General features: G+C 40.8%; 1 protein-coding gene across 4 annotated transcripts in view; it reads right to left on the reverse strand.

The window, feature by feature from the left end:
- The window catches only part of slc4a2b (solute carrier family 4 member 2b), a 37066-nt gene extending 14770 nt beyond the window's left edge, over nucleotides 1-22296 (reverse strand). Inside the window, exons 1-6 of one of the 4 annotated variants that reach the window (XM_085286892.1) lie at nucleotides 22018-22296; nucleotides 15389-15560; nucleotides 2396-2564; nucleotides 2070-2305; nucleotides 1177-1301; nucleotides 135-355 (exon numbers count right to left, since the gene is read on the reverse strand). In XM_085286892.1, the coding sequence (XP_085143018.1) occupies nucleotides 135-355; nucleotides 1177-1301; nucleotides 2070-2305; nucleotides 2396-2564; nucleotides 15389-15448 (811 nt within the window). In that variant the 5' untranslated portion in view covers nucleotides 15449-15560; nucleotides 22018-22296. The remainder of the gene's footprint in view (nucleotides 1-134; nucleotides 356-1176; nucleotides 1302-2069; nucleotides 2306-2395; nucleotides 2565-15388; nucleotides 15561-22017) is intronic. The other 3 variants (XM_085286891.1, XM_085286894.1, XM_085286893.1) reach the window with 3 other exon arrangements.
- Between the last annotated feature and the right edge of the window lie 511 nt (nucleotides 22297-22807).

A 22807-nucleotide genomic window follows, 5' to 3' on the forward strand; every position in this document is an offset into this window, starting at 1 on the left:
AAACACCCCTCAAACACAACCACAGAAGGCTAGTTGGAGGGCACCTATGTCAAATACCCCTTTACACTTTTAGTCTGTGTAGGCTTGAACTTAAGCCACGATTAGTATCTGCTTGCCAAATGATTCGCACTCACTCTTGATGCCGTCCAGGTCAGCAGAGGCCAGCGTCTGAGCTTCGCTCTCATCAGTGGGGATGCGCTGGTACTTGGCCTGCTCGGCACCCGTCATGTTGCCCGTGCGTCGACGCTCTGTCAGGTCGTAACTGCGGCTGGCGGAGGAGACGCGGGTCAGCGGCGTGTGCTCGGCTGGGACTGACTGGGCAGTGGGGCTGGAGGGCTCAGATGAAGGCAGTTTACTAAAGAAGAGCAGAAAGATTAGAAGTAAAAAAAGGATTGTTTTTCATCTTTTATCTTTAGGATTGAACATTTCCCCCTTTAAAAAACTGGGAACTGTGCACACTCAACCACACATAAAAATCCTCCTAATAGTTATTTCGTTTTAACAGGACTAACATTGTCGAAGTATTACAGCCTTCTACCGCTTCTCCTACTCTGATAAATGCATTCACGGTGCAAGTTACACATTTAGCTGCAAAAAGCAAAAAAGTGGACAGAGGACAAAGAATTTTAACAACACATCCAGCAAAAATAGACATAATTAACTTACCGTCTAGCGTAAACGCTACTTTACAACCTCGTCTTTAAGTCAACTTCCTCCACTTTAGGTAAGAATGGTTTAAAAGACAAATCTTCTGCGGTTAAGCTGATCTCTAATCGACTCAAAATAAGCAAAAGGTGTATGTGCAGCTTCTTTCAAGCTCAGATTTCTTTAAAAAGGAACAAAGTAAATGTCACAGGTGGAGTCAGGGCTGCTGAGTAGCAACAGGTGATATATGGGTCTCTGAGGACAGGATTCCTCTGGTCCATCTGATCATGCCCAGCAGGCTCACTGGATGCCTGAGACATGGTAACGTACAGTGCATCACACACCCCCGCCCCCCGAACAGGCGTGAGCCTCAGTGCTCTCACCCAAACAGGATGGCTGTGAGGACATTTCATCAAAAAAGACAAAAACATGCATTAAGCAGTCATCGCGGCAGGTAAGGCATGATTACCAACCTAACAATCACGCCCTTTTTCACTTCTTTTTGAAGTCTATGAAGCACACTTGACTCACTCTGTGGAAGTTGCGTCTTCATGTTCACCTCCCACACCGGACTGCGGTACGATGTCGAGCTTTCGGACCGAGTGTGGGCTCTCTTTGACACTTTTGGATACATGGTCATCTTCGGAAACGAAGAACTGTGGAGGGAAAAGGAAGCGTGAGAGTGCTGCTTCCTGTAACACGGTCAAAAATAAATAAATCAGATAAATCTAACGTCTCTCACATCCAGACAATGGAGAAACAAAGCCTGTGGAGACTTTTGCACATAAATCAGAGTTATTTAGATGTTGCTGGATTTCAGTATGAATTCAAAGGGAGCAAAAAGTTTCATGCAATCGTTTGATTATTACTTGTTGATTTTATGCGAACTCATTCAAGTGGGTTGAGGCAAATAGCCACCCACTCCGAGTCCGGTTCTGTTTGACATTCCCTTCTATTAAAAAGGGGGATTTTTCCTGCCCAGTGTTGATTAGTGTTTGTTTAAGAGTATAGAGTTTCTTCTCAAATTCCACCAAGCCTCAGGAACCCATCAACATTTATTCTGGTCTAGCTTTGGTCAGCAAATCAAAAAAAAAAAAAAAAAAAAAAGTCTCTTTATGCTTAAAGTAGAAAATCAAAGGTGAAAAGTTGTCAGACAATTGCAAAACCCAGAATTCAACATAATTCAAGCTTTTAATTACTCCCGAAATTAGAACAAGCCTAAAGGTACACAGTAGGTTTCAGTTTGGTTTAAAAGAGAAAAGTTACATCACATTGTTCCATTTTCTCGAAGCAAATTTGTATTTAAAACCCATTTTCAACCAATTTTTGTATCAAATAACGCTTCTCGTGGGGTTTTATCTTATTTGCTCCCAAACACTGTGTTAAAAAGACTCAAATGAATCTAATAATAATAAAATGATTACCTCCACATCTTTGGTTCTCTCTGACTCAGATCGCTCTGACAGAACAGAATTTAGCTCTGTCCCCTCTTCTTCCTCTTCCTCCTCATCTTCACCTTCCTCTATGGGGACACTGCAGAGAGGATGGCTGCTTTTGTGATCTTTATCCTTCTTCCTTTTCTTGCTGCCCTTCCTCCTGCGTACGTCAGAGGGCAGTTTGGACAGAGGCCGGTGGATGTGGTGAGAGGAGTGTCGGTGGTCTGAAACACAGATAAATACATCAATTTCAGAGCTGTTCGCACACAACTGAAAGCATCTCCATGCTTTATGAAGCTTCTGTGCACGCTCACATTCAATGTCTTCGTCATGGTAAATGTGGTGCTCCTTATCAGGCACGGCAGCAGCAGGCGTGAGGATTTGCTGGAAGCGCTGGACACCCAAGGCTTTATTCAGGTCCCCATCATCCTCCTCTTCTGGGCGCGGAGACCCGTGTAGTGATGAAGCAGCAGGAGCTTCTGGCTGCAACAAAAGATGAAAATAAACAAGACAGCAGTGAAATAAGAATGAGGAAATGCTTCAGATTGGCAACCTGTCCAGGGTGTACCCCGCCTCTCGCCCTATGTTAGAAGAGATATGCATATGTCTAAGAGTGCATGCTGAAAACCCAGCTCAGAATGAACAAGTGTGCGCCTCACTTAAAACCACCACTAGAGGGCGTTCTGTCCTAGCTGTGAACACATCAGTTAGGTCATCTCTTCTTCAACATGAGCTTTAAAGTCAGAAACCATAGCCATGAGCTTTGATTAGTTCCAACAGGGATCACATGGGTGATAAGAGATCTGTTTTCCTGCAGCACGACGCAGTAACCCGCTGAGCCCTGCTCCGTCTCTCCCGGTGAGATATTGAGAAAAGGATGGACTGCAGCGATATGACAAGAGTGCTCAGACACCATTCAGCAGGTGGCAAAACTCGGGGATCGCAAGTCATTTGACACCCTGTTAAATGTTCCCAACATGGTGGTCCTACACTAGGCTTTCCTGTGCTGCAGGGAGCAACAGCAAACGTGATGATAGTTTTGTGTCTAGGCTCAAAGTTTTAGCACAGATGGTACTGTACTCTTATTGTTATCAAATACTTTTCTGATGGGTTTAAACTACAAAACTTCAGTTTAACTACTAGTAATTCAATTAAAACGACAATAAAAATGTCGTTACTTACAAGCACGCTGTAAAATATTTTTATCGTTTTTTTATAGCTCACATCACATTTTCTACACCTTCTACAGCACCTGTGTGATGTACAAAGGTCCCCTAGACACACGAAGATTATGAAGTCCATCGAGATGAGAAAATTTAAGCGGGAAACTTTCTGGTTAATAATAATTATAGGTCAACAGATGATCAGACATGCAGGCATGTGCAGGAAGAGCGTGGAAAACTGACTCCCATAGCCTGTAACACCATGCTTCTTTTTGCATGCCACACAAAGGTGACAGCAGCGGTAAGCCCTCTGCTGAACGGAGGACGGGCTGAAAATAAAAGGCTTTCAAGAAAACGTTCAATATTGACCCAAGGTTCAATTTCTCAGATCTCTCTCCACCCCCCCCCCCCCCCTTTTTTTTTTTTTTAAACAAGTGCCTAAAAACAGGAGTGAGCAGACTCACTGCACCTCAGTGACCTCCAGAGTCAAGAATTCAGCTTTAAGGACCAATAACCAAGCAGATCTGTGCTATTTTGCTATGAACTGAAGCATCAGCCTGCATCCACATCACCATCAACCGTTCAGCACTTAATTACTGATCCAAAACCCTGCAGCGCATTATCCAGACGAGTGAAGCCCTCAGAGTGTAGCTAAATGATCTCGTTGTTTGTTTTTACAGGGCCCTCATTCATATCATGGTTTCACGGTGAATCCCTCGAGGTGGAAGCAACGTGTGAAGGATTCTCGAAGGGGTGCAAGAATTTTCCACAACCGACGGCACGTATGAGAACAAGCTGAGGGAAGCATAGTAGGGAAAAAAAGAGAGCAGAAAAAAAACGAGTAAATTGAATAAGATCAACACTTCTTCTGCAGTTTCAGTGACTTACCTCGCTCATGACGTGAGCTTTATCAAAAGCACGGTTTTTGGTGACAACAAGCGTCAGCGCCCTCCACCATGACAAAACTGGATCTCTTACTTCACTCAGCACCTCTATTAAAGAACTGCAGGCAGGAGATATCCCTCTCCCCCTGCTTATCAAAGCCTCGTGATGCCATAATCAGAGCCCTATCGCCCAGCCTGCCACCTTCACCAGGTTGCGTATTGTGCCGAGGCCGAACAAACAAGACTCGCATTCTCGCTTTGAGGACAAGTGTGGCCTGAAAGGACAAGCCGTGTTTAAACAGTCAAGAACAAAACCCGACGCTGACATTCATCCCCACGTTTTCCACATAAAGTCTAAATATTTACCTGGGTGCTTTAAGTGCATTTGATCTAAACCTCTTACACTTCTTTTTTTTTGAAGGCTAATATTGACAGAAGTAATGTTAAGCAACGGGCTGAAAAGAAACATGAAAGACTCAAAAGTGACTAAAATCTGACCTGTGAATTACAGTCTGTCTCAATTACAGAAACTAACAAATGCAGCTGTTTTCACCACATATCTACAGCTACATTTAAGACTTTTTAACAGTACATTAAATTATTTTGATGCACGCTCAATCATCCAGGTAAGGAAAACCTAAAAAAGCTGGACACGTTTTCTCAGACTGAAAAGAGATGAACAGAATCTACTTATTTGGGTTCTACTTTAAATGAAACTAATTAAACTTGACATGGAACCAAAGAGCAGTGTGAAAATAGACTCTTTCCAAGAGCTCGAGTTTATGCACGTTGCTCAAATATATTCATTACGGCGAAAAGAAAAACAAAAGTGTGACCCATCTTAAACACACAACGCAGTTTGTTTCATAAGCATTTCCAGTTTTTAGCTTGAGCTAGAACTGTTAAGTTAGACATTTTACAGTCAATGCTTTTTTAAACATGTGAAAAAGCCTGAAAGGTTGAGTCAGACAATAAAGCACGCTCTTAATACTGAATTTGCACTACATGATCCAAATGTGTAGACCGGGGCTAGAGATGTGCGGTTTGAGACCCGGCAAAACTGAGTTTAAGACATTTTAATATTTTAGCTTTAGCCAGAAAATGAGAGAAGTTTAAATGCATTAGTAACATAATTCAATCTAAGCACACTCTTCATCAATCCTGTTTAAGTGGTTCAGCTATTTCAACAAATGATCTATGTTCATGTATGAGAATTAGCAGTTGAGGGAGCTAATGTACGGTAATGCAATCTAATGGATCCAATACAGAGAAAAAAACAGTTTAGGATTTCAATTGTTGTGAGCTGAAGAAGGAAGAACAGTGCACAGAGTCCTGGGAGGACTTGAGACGGGGTCTGGGTGCTAGGGAAGACTTATCAGATGACTGGGGAAAGTTCAGCAGTAGTGCCAAGAAGGTGTTCGGTGTGTCCTCTGGACAGAGCAAAGAGGACAAAGAAACTTGGCTGTGGAATGAGGGAGTACAAGAAAGTGTTCAAAGAAAGAGGTTGACAGAGAATAAGTGGGATAGGCAGGATGTTTAAGAAAGTAGACAGGAGTACTGGGAAGCGAGGTGTACAGGAACGAGAGGTGGTAAAGACAAGGAAAAAGTTTATAGTGAGTTGTACCTACTGATCTCCAAAGGCCTGAGCATTTCAGAGGTTACTGTGTCTGATGTGGGCGTGTCTGATCATTACTGTGTTTTCTTTGAAAGTAAAATCTCAGCCCACACAAATATATCAACAACAGTGATCACAAAACGGTGTATAACTGAACACAGTAGTGCAATTTTTAACCAGGTCTTCCCATTAACACCTGACCTGTCCAGAGGGTCAGTCAATGAGCTCGTCAATAGCTTCAATGCTAACATGTTAAATGTAATGGACACTATTGCTCCCATTAAGGTGAAGGTTATCTCTGGAAGGAAAAAGTCTCCATGGAGAAACTCCACACTGGTGAAAAATGAAAAAAGAGAGTGTAGGAAAGCTGAGCGCAGATGGAGAAAAACAAACCTCCAGGTTCATTATGACATTTATAAAGAGAAACTTCACAATTATAATTTACAACTGAGGAATGCAAGGAGGTCCTACTTCTCTGACATCATCACTAAAAACAGCCATAATGCTCGGGTCTTATTTTCTACAGTTGACAGGCTAACAAACCCTCCTGTGTCAGTGGCAGCTGAACTTCATTCAACCATGGCCTGCAATGACTTTGCCAAATTCTTCACTGAAAAAATCCAAAAAATTAGACAAGCAATTGGTACATCAACAGCAGATCCAGGATATGTACTGTGTCCACCAAAAAACAGTTTAAACACCATGAAACAGTTTCACCCGATTAACAGCAAAGACCTGGAGGACATCTTAGGTCAACTGAACTCCTCCTCCTGCTGTTTAGATGTCCTGCCAACAAGTTTTTTCAAAAAGGTCTCAAAGACTTTAGAGTCAGACCTGTTACAGATCGTCAACTTTTCTTTATTATCAGGTGTGTTTCCAGAATCACTAAAAACTGCTGTAATAAAACCTATACTGAAAAAGGACAATCTTGACAAGACACAAATGAACAACTACAGGCCGATCTCAAATCTCCCGTTTTTAAGTAAGATCATTGAAAAAGCAGTTTCTCAACAGCTTAGTTACTTCTTAAAACAGAATAATTGCTACGACGCCTTCCAGTCAGGTTTTAGACAGAACCACAGCACTGAAACCGCTCTGACCAAAGTGTTCAATGACATATGTCTGAATACAGACAGTGGAAAAATGTCAGTCTTAGTTTTACTGGATCTCAGTGCAGCATTTGATACAGTTGACCACAACATATTACTCAAACGACTGGAGAACTGGACAGGTCTTTCAGGAACTGTACTAAACTGGTTCAAAACATACGTAGAAAACAGGAAATACTTTGTATCAATAGGTAACTTCACATCTGAGCAGACAAGTATCACATGTGGAGTTCCCCAAGGTTCCATCTTGGGACCCCTTCTGTTTAACATCTACATGCTCCCACTGGCACAGATTATAAACAACAAAATAAACTATCACAGCTATGCAGATGACACACAAATATATATCACAATGTCACCAGGAGACCGAGGCCCTGTACAGGCTCTTGGTAAATGCATTGAGGAAATCAATGACTGGTTGTGCCACAATTTTCTCCAGCTAAACAAAAACAAAACTGAGGTAATAGTCCTTGGCACCAAAGAAAAACGATTACAGGTCACCAGAGAACTTCAATCTATACATCTAAAAACCACAAACCAGGCGAGAAATTTGGGTGTAGTGATGGATGCAGACCTAAACTTAGAAAAACACATTAAGACAATAACAAAGTCAGCTTACTATCACCTCAAGAATATTTCAAGGATAAAAGATCTGATGTCTCAACAGGACCTGGAAAAACTAGTCCATGCATTCATCTTTAGTAGGCTTGATTACTGTAACAGCATCTTTACAGGTCTACCTAAAAAAATCAGTCAGACAACTACAGCTCATTCAGAACTCTGCTGCTCGAGTCCTCACTAAGACCAAAAAAGTGGACCACATCAGTCCAGCTCTGAGGTCCTTACACTGGCTGCCTGTCCGTCAGAGGATAGACTTTAAAGTTCTGATGCTGGCCTATAAAGCTCTGAATGGTTTAGGACCAAAATACATCAATGACCTCCTGACCCAGTATGAACCATCCAGATCCCTCAGGTCATCTGGATCCGGTCTTTTATCAGTTCCCAGAGTCAGAACCAGACACGGAGAAGCTGCATTCAGCTTTTATGCTCCTTATATCTGGAACAAACTCCCAGAAAGCCTCAGATCAGCTGAAACACTCAGTTTATTTAAATCCAGGTTGAAGACTCACCTGTTCTCAGCTGCATTTGAATAAAGCACCAAATCCACACTTTAAGCTTAAATTTCAAAACTTACATTAACTACTGATTTTATCTACTGTTCTGATTTTATCTGTTTTGATTTTATATACTGTTGTTTGTTTGATTGTTAATTAGTTAGTTTATTTGCTTGTTTTAATCAATTTTAAATCATGCTTTTTATTTGTTCTTGTTTCTAATGTCTCTGTAAAGCACTTTGAATCACCTTGTTGTTGAATTGTGCTATACAAATAAACTTGCCTTGCCTTGTATGTGAGGCTGGATACTGAAGGAGTGTTCATAGCTGCACCGTGCTGTTCTCTTCAAGGAATTACCATTCCACTGCTTTGATAGCACTTTAAAGCATATACCTAAGGTTAGAGCATTTAATATTAATTCAGTGCCAACTGAGTCATGTGTGATTCAGCGAATTTCAGTTATTTACCCACATTAAGGCCTGTTTATCTTTTGTGTTGGTGCAACCTGACAGGAGCCCATCCACTCGTGTTACATATAAAATGTTATAACGCAAGTTAAATCATCAGTCAAGCAGAAGTTAACACCAAGATAAAAGTAGCGAGGTAGTGGCTGGATTTCATCTTTACTTTTTGCGGATGATGTCATTCTGTTTGCTTCAACAGGTGGTGACCTCCAGCTTGCACCGGAGCAGTTTGTGGTCAAGTATGAGACGTCGAGAATGAGATTCAGCACCTCCAAGTCCGAGATGATGGTTCTCAGCTGGAAAAGGGTGGCGTGCCCTCTCCTGGTCAGGGGAACGTTTCTACCCCAGGTGGAGGGGTTTAAGTATCGGGGTCTTTTTCATGAGTGAGGGGAGAGTGAAGCGTGAGCCACAGAAAGGAGTTTCCTTTAGAAGTGTCCTGGACTGTGTTAAACTTGATTTGGACTTCTTTGGGAAATCTGATTTATGACGAAACCAGAAGTCACTCTTGACCCTACACCGCAACTCTCCACGCCATTCACACCGTTGTGAGCTGCATCAGTCTGATGTGTAGTTGCATTTCTCAGGAGGTGCACATCAAAGGTTATAGCATAAGGTTAAAATGAATTCACAATTACATTGTAAATTACATCATAGATTTGCCTTTGAAGCATGAGTCACGCATTAGAAATAGGGTGAGGAGGGCTGTCTGTGTCAAAAGGAGCCAGTTGAGGTGGTTTGGGCATCTGACTAGGATGCCTACTGGACAATTCCTAGGCATGTATTTCAAGTATTTCCTACTGGAAACAGGTCCTGGGAAAGACCTAGGACTCTGAAGATATTATCTCTCTCAGCTGGCTTGGGAACAACTTTGTATCCCCCTGGATGAGCTGGAAGACGTGGCCAGGGCGAGCAAAGTCTGCCTGAGCTGATCCCACATATGCGGCAAAAGAAATATGGATGGATAATTTTAAAAGGGGCATGTCTAGTTAGCTTTTCCTCAAAAAATATATATTTTGTTAAAAGCGATTTTCAAATAGCTAACAGGGTTTATCAAATACTGTATTTGCCAATTTTAAAACCTTTATCCACTTGTGAAAGATTTCCTTTCAACATTAGTTTACTGTATCTGCCGCACTAAGACTGCTGAAACATGTAATGCATCCATTTTTAATGCAGGTTTTAGTAAGTGGCATGCATGTGCAGAGACTGTTGTAGAAAGAAACCAACACTCAGCATGTGGAGGCTGCAGGAGATTATTTGTGTGGTGAGGCAGTCGCAAATCCTCCACAGTCAGCACTTGGAAGCAAAGTGGAGGCGGGGGTGCAGACACTGTAGTGATCATGTCGTGCATCGTGGCTGATGTGTCGCTGTATTAACTCATATCTTTAAAGTAAATCAACTGCAAGGAAATCCCAGTGCAGATTGTGCTCAGTTTTCCAGAACAGTGTGTGAAAGCAGAAGAGTTGTAACCCAGGTCTTACCTCAGCCAAATTTCTATTACAAACATTGATTTCAACAACCTTACTGTTGCATCATGCATTAAAAAAGGCCATGTTTAAAGTTTTGCTTTTCCCAGCCATCAGTCTAACGCAATTTGGTAGTATACACAGCCTGGGGTCGTGTTTCTACGCCTCATTTTATTTTAAAATGTCCAACTGACAAACTCAGTTTACAAACCTAAGTGAGATGAGTCACATACAGAGGGAGTCAGATACACGTCACAGGAAGAATGAAGCTAGAATGATATATAATACTTTTTTTAAAAAAAAGTGTGAAAGAGGAGGTAGTGCAAACCACAGAGGGCTGATCCCAATCACGGACGACCAACAGCTCACTGAAAGAGTTCACTGAAAGATCAAAGTTCAATGCCGCAAAGACAAAGTGTCCATTTCAATCTCAACGTGAAGTTCAAGGGTGAGACTCCCTAAAAGGAATCAAAGAGGGGGGCGTGATTACGATTGTGAAATAGTCAACAGGCAAAGAATATTTTTATTTTAACCTCCAACAAGAGGCCATCTATCCTGTTTAAAGCTGATTTTTTAAGATTTTTGTAGCATCCCTTAACATAACAATTGGAATCACGTGTACCATGTTTATAAAGCTCTACATACTAAAACCTGTAAAGCGGGAATGGAACCTCGTGAGAAATGCCACAGTCGTGGAGGGCAGCACCAATAAGCTGAAATAATTCTACTCAGTAGAAGTTTTCTCTCCTTATTAGCTTATTGATGCCGTTCTCCACAACAGTCCCAGTTAGGGCTGCTCGATTATGGCAAAAATGATAATCACGATTATTTTCACTGAAATTGAGATCACGATTATTTGACGATATTTATTTAACCCTTTAAGACCTACCATAGAACCAAGTCCACCAGAGCTTATATTATTTTTTTACATGCTGTAGTGCCATTTGTGGGAGCATTTCAAGTTGCTATACATCAATACAACTGTTATAGCCCATATTTTAATAATATGTATGCATTAAGTCCATAGTAATTACATAAATTGCAAAAAAGTGCAATAAACTACAAAAAAAATTGAAAATCGCTTTTGTTTTGTTTACATATATTTCTACTTGGAGAAATTTAAGAGGTTTATCCCTCAAAACTTTAAATACAATAAAGTTGCAAAAAAATAGTTTCCCACCACAGGAAATTTATTTTGAGTTTCTTCATAGTTTTATTTTGGAGATACAGCAATTTTTATATACTGCAGGAAAAACAAAAAACAATCCTATGATGCAAATTTGCAAAGAAAACAGCAGGTGCATCATTTCACTGTGGGAAGTGTTACGAACAGCTGATCGGATCGGCAAAGCGTGTTTCTGGAATATTATGTTTTTGTTCCTGCAAGCGCTTTTTATGCAATTTTTGCAAAGCTATATGTGGAACGAAACCGTGACCGAGGACAAGCTGATGGCATCAGATGTAAGTACAACTCCTCCGGTTTCATATGCAAAACAAATTATTGCGCTAGCTTACACGGTTCAGGTTCTACAGGGATTTAAAAATAGTTACGCAAAACGGAGCGTGCTGCTCTGACCGGCTTTAAAGGGTTAACAATGACTTTAAAATAATAATATAAAATGGTGTGCAACACCACTGAAGTTTTTTTTTTTTTAAACTCTCTTTTCAACCAACAGCAGTCACTCTCTTCTCTCCAAATAACTTCTGCTTAGCTTTCCGGGCTTCCCTCGGGTCCTCTTAATCAGCGGTCTCCACCCTTTTTTGCGCCACGGACCGGTTTATGCCCGACAATATTTTCACGGACGGCCTTTAAGGTGTCGCGGATAAATGAGGGAGGGGCTAATAATCGGCTCAGTCATTTTTAATGATCGTTGAAAGCCCAGATCGTAATCGTGATTAAAATTCGATTAATTGAGCAGCCCTAGTCCCAGTGTCAGTTAAGTGTAACATTTCCCATTAAAAAACAAAGTTTAATAGTCTAAACCTGCAGTTCTCAAAATCACTGATGACAAATTTTACGTCACTTAAACTAAAGTGGACCCAACGAGGCTCACAGACGTGTAAACTATAACAACTATTACAGGGGAGAAAATAAAGGATCCTCCCCAATAATTCTAACACTGACTCAGCTAATTTGCTAATGTGGACTGATTAAGCCATTTCTCCATGTACTCTGTTTACATTCCTAATAAGGTGACCTACGCAGCAGCAGGGGCAGAAGGAAGCATGTGTTGCACCCCGAGAGAATGGAGTGAGTTAGCTTAGGGTCACCAACCAGCAGATGTTCTGTAAGAAACCGTGACTTCAGAGTTTCATTTCCAAGGAGAGAAGTAACAGAGAATACTGCCACAACACTTGCCCCGTTATTTTTTGTAGGAAGTTCATTTCCTTGTTTGCTTTGCAATTTAACAGTTAACTCGTTGTGGTTTGGTTACAACCACTGAAGAAAAAAAAAAAAAAAAAAATCTCTGTAAGCCCCTGTGAAGAAAACCCATAATCTCACTGCTGACCATCAGAGGAGTGACTATGTGCAACTACTCGCGCATTAAGATGACATAAGAAAGTAATTATTAACTTCTATTTCTGCAGCTTAAGGAGAAAAGGAAATGAGCTACTGGGCATAGAAAAAAAAAACCCTCAAGAACAAGACTGAACATTAAACAGCTGCAGGGGTCGTGCTGAGGTTAGGTTTACCTTAAGAAGCAAAGTCAGACAACATTTGGAACAATCTCTGTTCGGGGAAAGCGGGGAAAGATAACATCAAGCCAAAATGTCACACAAACAGCCTAAGCACAAAGGCGACAAACTCACCTTATACAGGAAGTCCATCAAATGACATTACAGGCGTTTTTGCGATGTGAACCTCAGAGACAGTTTTGGATTTCCTGTATCAAGGTAGTGCTGGCTCCTTTCCTAGAAGGCAACGCGTTTCCATTTCAGTTTGCCTCAGTTACGTGACCAGGGCAGATCTTCACGGCAGGAAGACGACAACCACTGACATTAGTTTCAAAATGTCAGCACATAAAATCCAGAGTGGAGTAACTGACCACTCCTTGACCACACACACACACACAGAGCTCAGGAGTTAATCATTTACCCAGAATTTTTTTTATCTTTGTGCTACCAACTGGCAAATCTCATCACAGCCAAAAGAAATTATGGATCACAGGCTCAGTTGACTGCCATAAACCTACTAAGTACAAACACAATAAAGACATGCAGAGTGCTGTAAATGAACACAGGAGCTCTGCCCTTTGCACCATGTTCTTCATAGCAACTAATGCCTTTGGTATTATACACAAACTGAATATCTGTGCATCTAAAAGCACTGTATTAGGAATTTACTGCTTCTAAATAAACAGCATTTTACCTTTTTTGCTTTGTCAGGAACAGAAAGTTTATTTAGTTATTATCATTATTATTATTTAGTTATGATTTTGATCAAGGGAATAATCTGATCCTGAAGTGCTGATTAGATGTGAGCTGTGCAGGATGTAAGATAAACAGTCATACGCAAAGCTATGCATCCATCTATCCACAGCGGGGTGTAATATTAGTCAGATGACTTCATTTAAATGCTTAAATGAAGCAGCAGCACAAACATGGTTGAGAGGTCCAGTTCACTGACTGGCAAAGGTTGCCCAAGTCGGCATGCCTGTCAATCGAAGCAGCAACATCCCTAAATTTAAGCCTTAGTAGCATAACTCAAGGAAGAGTTGGATATAAATAAATAAATAAAAAATCCGCCCATTACAGTTGTAGAACTATTACCTCCAATCTCAAGGCCACACCTGGAAATGGGTGCAGTTCAATGAGTTGGTGCTCCAAGTATCTCAGTGTCTTGTTAATGTGCAAGCAGGAGACTAACAGATTAGTGCAGCATCTGCAGTGATGTGGATGCTGAATCAGTCTGTTGGGGTGGAGAGAGCCGAGTGTAAAAGTGAAACTGCCGATTTTTACCGATAAATCGACAGCTTTACTTTTGTGTTTTGATGTACGTTCCTACCCTCACCTATTGCCTCGAGCTGAGGGGAATGATTAAAAGAATGAGGCTGCAGAAACAAGCAGCGGAAATGATCTTCCTCTAAGGGCTGTCTGGGCCCTTAGAGACTCAGTCATTCAGGAGGAGCTCAGAGTAGAGCTGCTACTCCTCCACATCGAATGGAGCCAGCTGTGGTGACTGGACACCTCCTAGGTGAGGGGAAACAAGCACGTCCTGCAGGGAGGAGGCCCCTAGGCAAACCAAGGACATACAGTAGACATTGCATCTCTTAGCTGGCTTGGGAACACCTTGGAATATATATCTATATCTATCTCTCTATATCTGTATTTATCATTAGACATCTCAATAGATAGATCAGTAATTGCGTTTAGTGGATCGAATTTCATCTAAATGCTTCTAATTCTCTGCGTTAACTAGTGAGATTCGACTTCGAAGTGTGTATGCCTGGTGATTCAACCTTTGTCTAGTTCCCGAGTAGTTGCAACATTTGAAATGAAGTCCAAAGCTAGGCTCAAGGTGGGATTTCCTCGATTGGATCTGCCGTGAAAAACTGAAAACAACGGCAGAAGACGAACGTGTACTCTCAGTCAGTAGTGGCCTTCATGACTGGTTATTCAGAAATAAATGTTTTCCCATTTCTACCTAGCTGCACATATAATTCACAGTAAAGTTATCAAAAATATGGCTTGTCATTCTGGGAAAGATAGAGCTCCTGGGAAAGGTGAGTAAATCAGTTAATAAAACCGCAATCCTGATATTTCCTGGTATGAAATTGAATGTATGCCTGGATTTACAAACCATAGTCATAAACGGATCAGCTCTAGCAATATGAGAGTATTCACGGCTGGATTGTAATTATTTTCTGCTGCAGCAAGATAATCACGAGAGGACCTTGTTGAGAACCTCTGTGGAGGAATTCTGCTTTCTTTGGCCACTGACCAGCTGCCCTCAGGCCTTTGCCAGCCATGTTTATCAACTCGTGCTCCACCAGCAGCCTCGCAATCAACTCTCATTATGTGCCAATATTGTTTTCACTGTTTTCAACAACGTCAACTTCAAGAAAAGAGGAAGGAAACAGATTTAACTGTGTGCCTGCTGATATTTTCCAGCGCTATAATAAGAGGGCAATTTCAACAGGAGCTGCTCTCTGAGCGTTCCTGAACATTTTTATGTTGTAGTCAGAGCTGCTGTATGTTGGCAGAGAACTGGATGTTACTAGATCTGCACGGGAGGGAACATCACTGTCCAAAATACACACTCCAATGCCAGAGAGGGCAGAGGAAGCTGATGCAGCATAAATCCAGCACAAGGAGAACTGATAGGAAAAGACCAAACTAAGGAAAGACTAAGTCCTGCCAATGTGTTTAGTTTAATGTGGTTTTAAATCAGAGCCACTATCTCATATCCTTTATCATGCAGCCAGTGATGGTGTAGCCTGACCTGATAGGGCAGGCTGAAGCTTTTGTGCATGTGGGCGTGCGTACTTACTCCGTGAATAACCGAAGCCACGGCGTCCGTAACCTGGCTGGGAGCATCGGGGTTGCTCATGGCTCTGCAGTAGAGTCGTTGCTGGAGAGGCGCTGGAAAGCTGGTTTAGACTGGTGTGGCTTTAGCCCTTCTCTTTCTCACTGGGACTCAGACAGCTTTTGGGCAGCATAACCTGGAGCCAGATGCAGATCAGGGAGTTAGATCACATGATGACAGATTTAAAACTTCAAGGTGAACAAGAGTGCAAAAGCCACCAAATACAAATCTAGAAAGAATAAGGACGAAGCTATCTTTGAGATTTAAACGAAAATTGTCAGCGTTACACTTTTTTTCAAGGTCAGACAGTGAACTGTCCTAGTCAATTAACCCCGGGGGGTGGGTGGGGTGGGGAGGCCCTTTTGTTTCTTCAGACTTAAACTGGTCACTTTTATGATGAAGAAAAATGTAATGCATTATATTTGAGCCATAAAAAGGCAACAACTTCAGAGAACTACATTACATCTTTCTTTTCCTTTTTATTTGATTCTTGCCTTGAAGCCCTGCAGAGCTTCCCAACTACCATTCAAGGTCGTTGACCAATTCAGCTCGATAAGATAAGAGCCAGATAACATTAATGCTACTATGAAGAGGAGCCTTTGATAAGCGGCAGCACGTGCCTCAGCCAACCTCCGTCATTCCAGAGTCTCCGTCACGTATGGTACACATGTAATCATAGGTAGAGATTGTGTAAAATGTTATTGAAGGGGCTTTCGGTACAATACGTACAAAATTAAATGTATCTCTCATTAGATTTTCTTTTTCATTATTAAATCAAAAGTTGTGAAATGGTGTGGTTCTGACTTCTTCTGAGTGCACCCTGAATGTCCTTGGCTGTTGATGAAAGCAAGAAATTGAAGATGCCATCTTAAGCACCTGGGGGGAAAAAAAATATGGTTACATTTTACAGTAAAATGTAACCATATTGTCAGGCTAAAAAGATCAACCGAAACTTTAGCCAAATTAAGCAAACTGGTTACTTTTGTATATATCAGGTACCCAAAGAGTCCTTAAACAATATTAAAGCAGCAGGAGGGCCCTCTGTGGGTTCATGTTCTGCCAAAGCTGGCTTTCTGACAGCATCTATCAAAGAAATGATAAGCCTCCTTGGTGCCTGAACGCAATCATATCACTGACCTCGTTCACAGTGAGCAATTTCATAGAGGTTTCTCTGAAGTACAATCAATGATATAAATTTTAATTTAAGAGGCAGACTTGAACTTTTGTTTGGACATGGATTTAGCAAAGATAGTACTTCACTGCACCAAATGTTAATTACATGCATAGTTTGAGATAATCCCATCCGTGCGGCAGTGGTAATAAAAGAGTCCGCCTGAGTTTGAGCTTTGGGCGTGCATGAAAATTACTTTCTCAGTAAACCTAGACCCCACCACAGTGGAGGAGGCAGAGCTGGCTACACAGGGATAAAGTTACCAAACCCTGGGATTCTGGGAGAAAACTATGGGAACCAGCTCATCCACCTAAGGGCACGTCTGTAATCATACCTTTAGGATAACAATAATGATCAGAAAAGGAAAACAATAATGACTGCAGTTGCCTTTTCGAGCAGGTAGGTTAAGAAACAACATGGTCCTCTGTCTGACATCAGGTACACTTAGAGGACTGAACAAAAGAAAACTGGTGGGTCCCTTGTGCAGGAACTGAAAAAGGCACTGATAAGTGCTGAGGTCAGCATGTTCCTTTTCCCACCTGGAAGAAATCCATCAGGTCTTCCAAGAGTCATCCACGAGTCTGGTACTTTGTAAAGAGTTTCTTAGATGAGGAGGATGGAATTTTTTTTCTTTATAAGCTTGAAAACTTTTCCGTGTTAGACTTAGTCACAGCCTTTAAATGTGCAAACACAAAGCTTTGGGAAATCTTTCCTTCAGGGAGGAAGTAAGTATGAAAACAGGAAGAAGGTAACAGCAACAGACAGATGCCTGTCAGTAGGAGCTGTAAACTTATAGAAAGAAATGGAACAAGTGGTTTCCAGATTTCTTTCTAGCAGCTGAAAAATAGGTCTGATCCACACATACACAAGTCCAAAGCTTCAAATGCAACCAAATTAGCTGAAATTTTAGTGCCATGTGTGTAAACTAAACAGAAGTCAAAGACGCACAGCAAATGTTGAAATTGTAAATTTTTTGTTTTGTTGAAAGGTATACTCTTACTTTGAAACCTATTAAAGCAACAGGTTTCATAAAAGGCTAAGTTAAGGCACCATCTCTTCTTTGAACAATACTTTTGGTAACTGAGGAAACTTTTTACCAGCCAATTTTCCCGTTATTGCTTAATATAGGACTCTAGCTAATTAGCTAGTCAGGCTTCCTTTGTATTATGTGCCAAAGGTTTTATTTTGGTGAAAGGTCAGTAAGCAGCAATGAGACTGATGACACATGCAGAATGTGGTTTGGCATTACCTTGTTGGAACAAGGAAGGCCTTCCCTGAAAAAGGCTTGTTTGAATGGCACCATACACCAATCCAAACCATGCAAATATAACATTAATGGACCCTTTACAGATATGCAAGGTAAACACACCACGTGCATTAACTAACCGCCATACTATAATGGATGCCGACCTTTCACGTGAATCTAATAACCTGCATGGTGCCTCTCCTCCTTAGCTCCAATGACTAGTCAAATTCTGAATTGCTCATTTTAAAAGCGCTCTAGCCACCTGGGAGCTTGTTTGGTTTGCATGGTAGTTGGATTTGTTGATGTGCTGCGTTCAACGAAAATAGCCTATGTGTTACTGAGCCTTTGCAGTTGTATCGACGGGCTTGTAGTGGTGAGCCTGGATTTATAGTAGGCCCAAAGACTTCATACTCAGAAACAATACTAAATTGCTTTAGCCTGAACTCTTTTCATCTGTATTTGTTAAAGACTCAGCCTTGTTTGAATGCCTTTTTTTGTGTAAATATAGCAAGTCTTGGTCAAAGGACAACGTCTAAAGCTTGGCTGGGAAAAAAATAACCTGGTGCAAAAATAAAATGAATAAAATCACATTTACATTTAAATGTAATTTATAAGTAATAAAAACATTTTAATGCATTTACGGAAAAAAAAAAAAAAAAACTTCCACCTGACATCTAAATTTAAATGTCATTCTGCTTGACAGGTGCCCCGACTGGTAAGTGTTCAGTGTTTTATTAGCCTGTTACTGAGGACAGCTATGCATTGCACCCATAGAGATTACAGATGCAGATTGCTATATAGCCCTCTAGCTTCAGCTGATAAATGGCACTCCAGCCTTTCATCCATATAAGATAACTTTAAGAAAACAGTAAAGTTGAGCTTTCAACACCAATGAGTGACATCTTTCATGCCATCTGTGATTAAGACACTAGCCTAATCTTTTATGAAGTGACGTACAAAGATGATTTGTTTTTCATTCTAAGCATACAGATTAATAAAAAATAAAATCAATCACAGCTAACATTTTTCACCCAGATCTACCTCTCATACTTTTTATTATACAAGCACTGTGCCAACCAGGAGATTACCGCTTGAGAATTTAACATTTACACTTTTTCTTCAGCATGTGCAGCTTGACTGTGTCCCTAAGCATATAGCAATGTAATGGAAGACCACGATTATAAGTATCCCTGCAACAGATGGTCTGCCCCCCCCAGAGACTACTGATGTCAGCATCATCCAGTCAATTTGGGATTACTTACTTATTAGAGAAGTCACTGCCCCAGCCTAAAAAAACAATAGAAATTAAGCCAGTTCTTCAAGATCCTCAAACAAATTAAGTACTTAATGCTTATGTCTGCCTATGGTTACCTTCAAAGGGGTCACACCCAGTGTTGACTTGAATCAGATTTTTACAGAAAACAAGCGGGTGTAGCGTGTAACATGTTATTTTATAGTTTCTAACGCGAGACTGCAATAAATCCCAAAAGCAAACACTTCCTTTGCTTTTAATTACACATCAGATTAATCTGTAAATCTCCAAAGATCTGCATCCCACTTTCAGAAGAAGAGGATAACGGAGTGGGAGAGTGATGAGAGCTTGACATTTTCTCTTTATTTGGATCTCTGATGTGTACTTTGTGATGACTCATCGCTCCCAAAGTGTATGAATGCACCTGACTCTTTGGCTCTGTGGTATGTTGTAAATTTCCATTCCTGATGGAAATCCCTCTATGTTTTTAAACTTTTCTGTGAGGAAGAGTTCCCTACCACCTGATGCATATCACAGACACATTTATGGGTAAATGGGATCCTTGAAGACAGCAGGTTATAGAAAACAGAGCGCTGGATTAGGAGTCAAGTACTGATGGTTTGGCGCAAGAAAATCTCAGAAAAATAGCAAAAATGTCTTATACAGACCTACAAACTGCTTATTCTGCACCTGTGCATCTTCCACTTTGATGTCATTTGACCGTTTGTGTTAATCGCAAGCAAAAGGTTAAAAACAGAGGTGGGACCAAGTCATTGTTTTGCAAGTCTCAAGTAAGTCTCAAGTCTTTATCCTCAAGTCTCAAGTCAAGTCTCAAGTAATGTCAGGCAAGTCAGAGTCGAGTCTCAAGTCACTGGTGTAAAAGTCCGAGTCAAGTCACAAGTCTGAAATTTTGAATTTCAAGTCCTTTCGAGTCTTTAAAAAAAAAACGAAAAAAAGCATGTTGCAGTTATGCTAAATGTAAATATTAGACCATGTAATTTTTTAATCTGTGTTTTTCTCAACACATGACAAAATTAGTGATACAAAAAACCTGTTTTATCCTGTGAATAAAAGTATATGTTTTTGTCAATGTACCATAATAACAGAAGCGAAACGCAATATTGTGTCAGGACAATTCACTATTTATGCACAATAAACAAAGGAGCATAGCGCGACCATTTCTGTTCAGCGCCAGACTTGCTTGTAACCTATATCACCAATTATGTTAACTACAACAGCAGACTGACCTTCGTGTAAATGCTTGGAGCAGACTAACCTGTGAGCTGGAGTGTTCTGGGACGTTATATTTGATCTTTGAATGGCTGCAATCCAGGCCACCCGTCGCGTCTTTGTCACTTCGGAAACATGGCTCGAACAATTTCTCTTCAACGACGTAATCCGATAACAACCGATCTCTTTACCCGTCGGCTTCCCGTGGCTGTCATGCGACCGGCTATTGCAGTTAATAATACAACAGCTTCTTGACATTTTTGTGTTTCTTTTTATCGCTGTGTGACTGATTTTAATTGAAAGCCTGCGTGCGCTAGTACCTCTTGCCACGAGTTCCCAGAATCCTTTGCGGTTCTACCCGTGAATGACGTCACATTTTCAATCTCTATATAATATGCATGTTAAATTTTATATTTGGGGTAAAATATCAAGTCTTTTCAAGTAAACCGGTTCAAGTCCAATTCAAGTCCCAAGTCATTGGTGTAAAAGTCCAAGTCAAGTCACAAGTCTTAGAACATTTTTTCAAGTCAAGTCTAAAGTCATAAAATTAATGACTCGAGTCTGACTCGAGTCCAAGTCATGTGACTCGAGTCCACACCTCTGGTTAAAAATATCCTATGTCGTGCCCTCATAAATACACGAGACAGTCAGACGACGGGACGGAGGTTATGAGCCAGAAGAAAGCCGCGGCCGGGCCCGGCTTCGGTTGGCAGCTTGGCACGTGAGCGCCAACCGCAGTCTCCCTGCACATCTACAAATTCTATCAAAAACAAAGCATAATTAAAGAACAGTTCAATAAAATGTGCACACTGCCAATAAAAATGCCCGTGCACAGAAATAGAAGCTTGATCACAATGTCCAAACCTCAACCAATACACTGGCCTGTATTTATGAAAGCAGGACAATGACAGGGAAGAAAGAAGAAGTATGAGGTTTCATTAAAGAACAGAGCTTTTCCTTTAGCTGACAGTGCAGGTTTGAACAGACAACACCATTTTTTTTCCTGAAACACCGACTGTGTTGCTAACCTATTATACTATTAACCTTTTATTTAAAAAAAAAAAAGAACAAAAAAAATAAAAAAAAGAACTAAAGTGGGTGAAGCGACAAACACTTTAGAAAAATCACATCGTTTTTTGATGTAGCCACAAATGGTCAAATTCTGATTTAACCACATCACTTAGAAAGCAATCCAGTCCTAAAATGTGTCCTTTGAAGGCACCAATTTAGGATTTACAACACTGGAAAAACATGTTTGTGCTACTGAAACACAAGTGGGCAACAAGAGAGCTCATTTAAAGATCATTTAAAGGGCTTTTTGTTGTTTTTTTGGTTTTCTTACCCCCTTACTTTCCCTCCTTCCTCAAACTGTGTAATCTGTGGAGCATATTTTGATTTGTTTACAGCTGGCTACAGATCACTGTGGTTGAACCCTGAGTCAGCTCTAATCTCACCTCAAATGTTTCATTATCAGGAAGGATTAGACTTGACAAATAACGGATCAGGTTACTCTTTTAAGCACTAGCCCATATGAATAATGAATTAATAAACCAAATAAAAATGAATGGCAAAATCAATAATCTGTAAAAAAAAATACATACAAATGTGACAAATGCAAATAGTTGAAAACCTAGCAACTGTTAAAGAAGCAGTAAAAAAAAAAAAAAAAAAAAAGCTTATTGATTGTACCATACCTTTGTGTGCTTTACTGCAGAGAAGCCACCGCAGACATTGTAGTGCAATTCTGAACTCTGCTGTGAATACAGACCCGGGGCTGATCAGAGTGCAGGGAGAAAACAAACAGAGGGAGAGGAGACAGATAGGAAGACAAAAAAAAAAAGAAGGAGAGAGAGCGTGTTAGAGATGTGGAGTGTCTCGTCGAGCCGAATGCCCTCTCAGACCAACATGCACAGACTGATAACGCCAGCCTTCCTCCTCGGGATTACGTTTCCTCCTCCAGCCTGCTGACATGTAGCCATGTGACTCTAGGACCCATTCAGCACTGAGTCAGAGGCTGCTACACACACACACACACACACACACACACACACACACACACACACACAGAAAGTGGAAATGCGGCGATCGATATCTCTCTTTACATTCTTTACAACAAACCGAACGAGGGGAGTTGGATGTTTTGACAATTTTTTGCCTTTGTGACATAGACTTGCATTTGCTTACCACTAACTGTGACCAGTTCAGCTAAAACTAAACAGTGATTTTCTGCAATTTAGTTATGCTTTTTTTATTTTAGAGACCTTAAAATTTCAAATAACCCATAATTGGCACGCACCAAAAAAAGAAAACAATGATTAGACGCAAGTTAGGAAGGGTAAACATACTTTTGAGCAGCTGAAGTGTTATTTAAGAGTTACTGTAGATATATCCTCAGGCTCCAGCCTCCAGGTTATGTTTTTGTGCTTTTTCACAGACAGTGCAGAAGTGTCTTAAATATGCTAACCCTTTAGGATTCACCGCAGA

The sequence above is a fragment of the Mchenga conophoros genome, linkage group LG9 (assembly GCF_057382185.1).
Source record: "Mchenga conophoros isolate Kocher_MC1m ecotype Shallow Benthic linkage group LG9, M_conophoros_male_GT1.1, whole genome shotgun sequence".
In the NCBI taxonomy this organism is placed as follows: Eukaryota; Metazoa; Chordata; class Actinopteri; order Cichliformes; family Cichlidae; genus Mchenga; species Mchenga conophoros.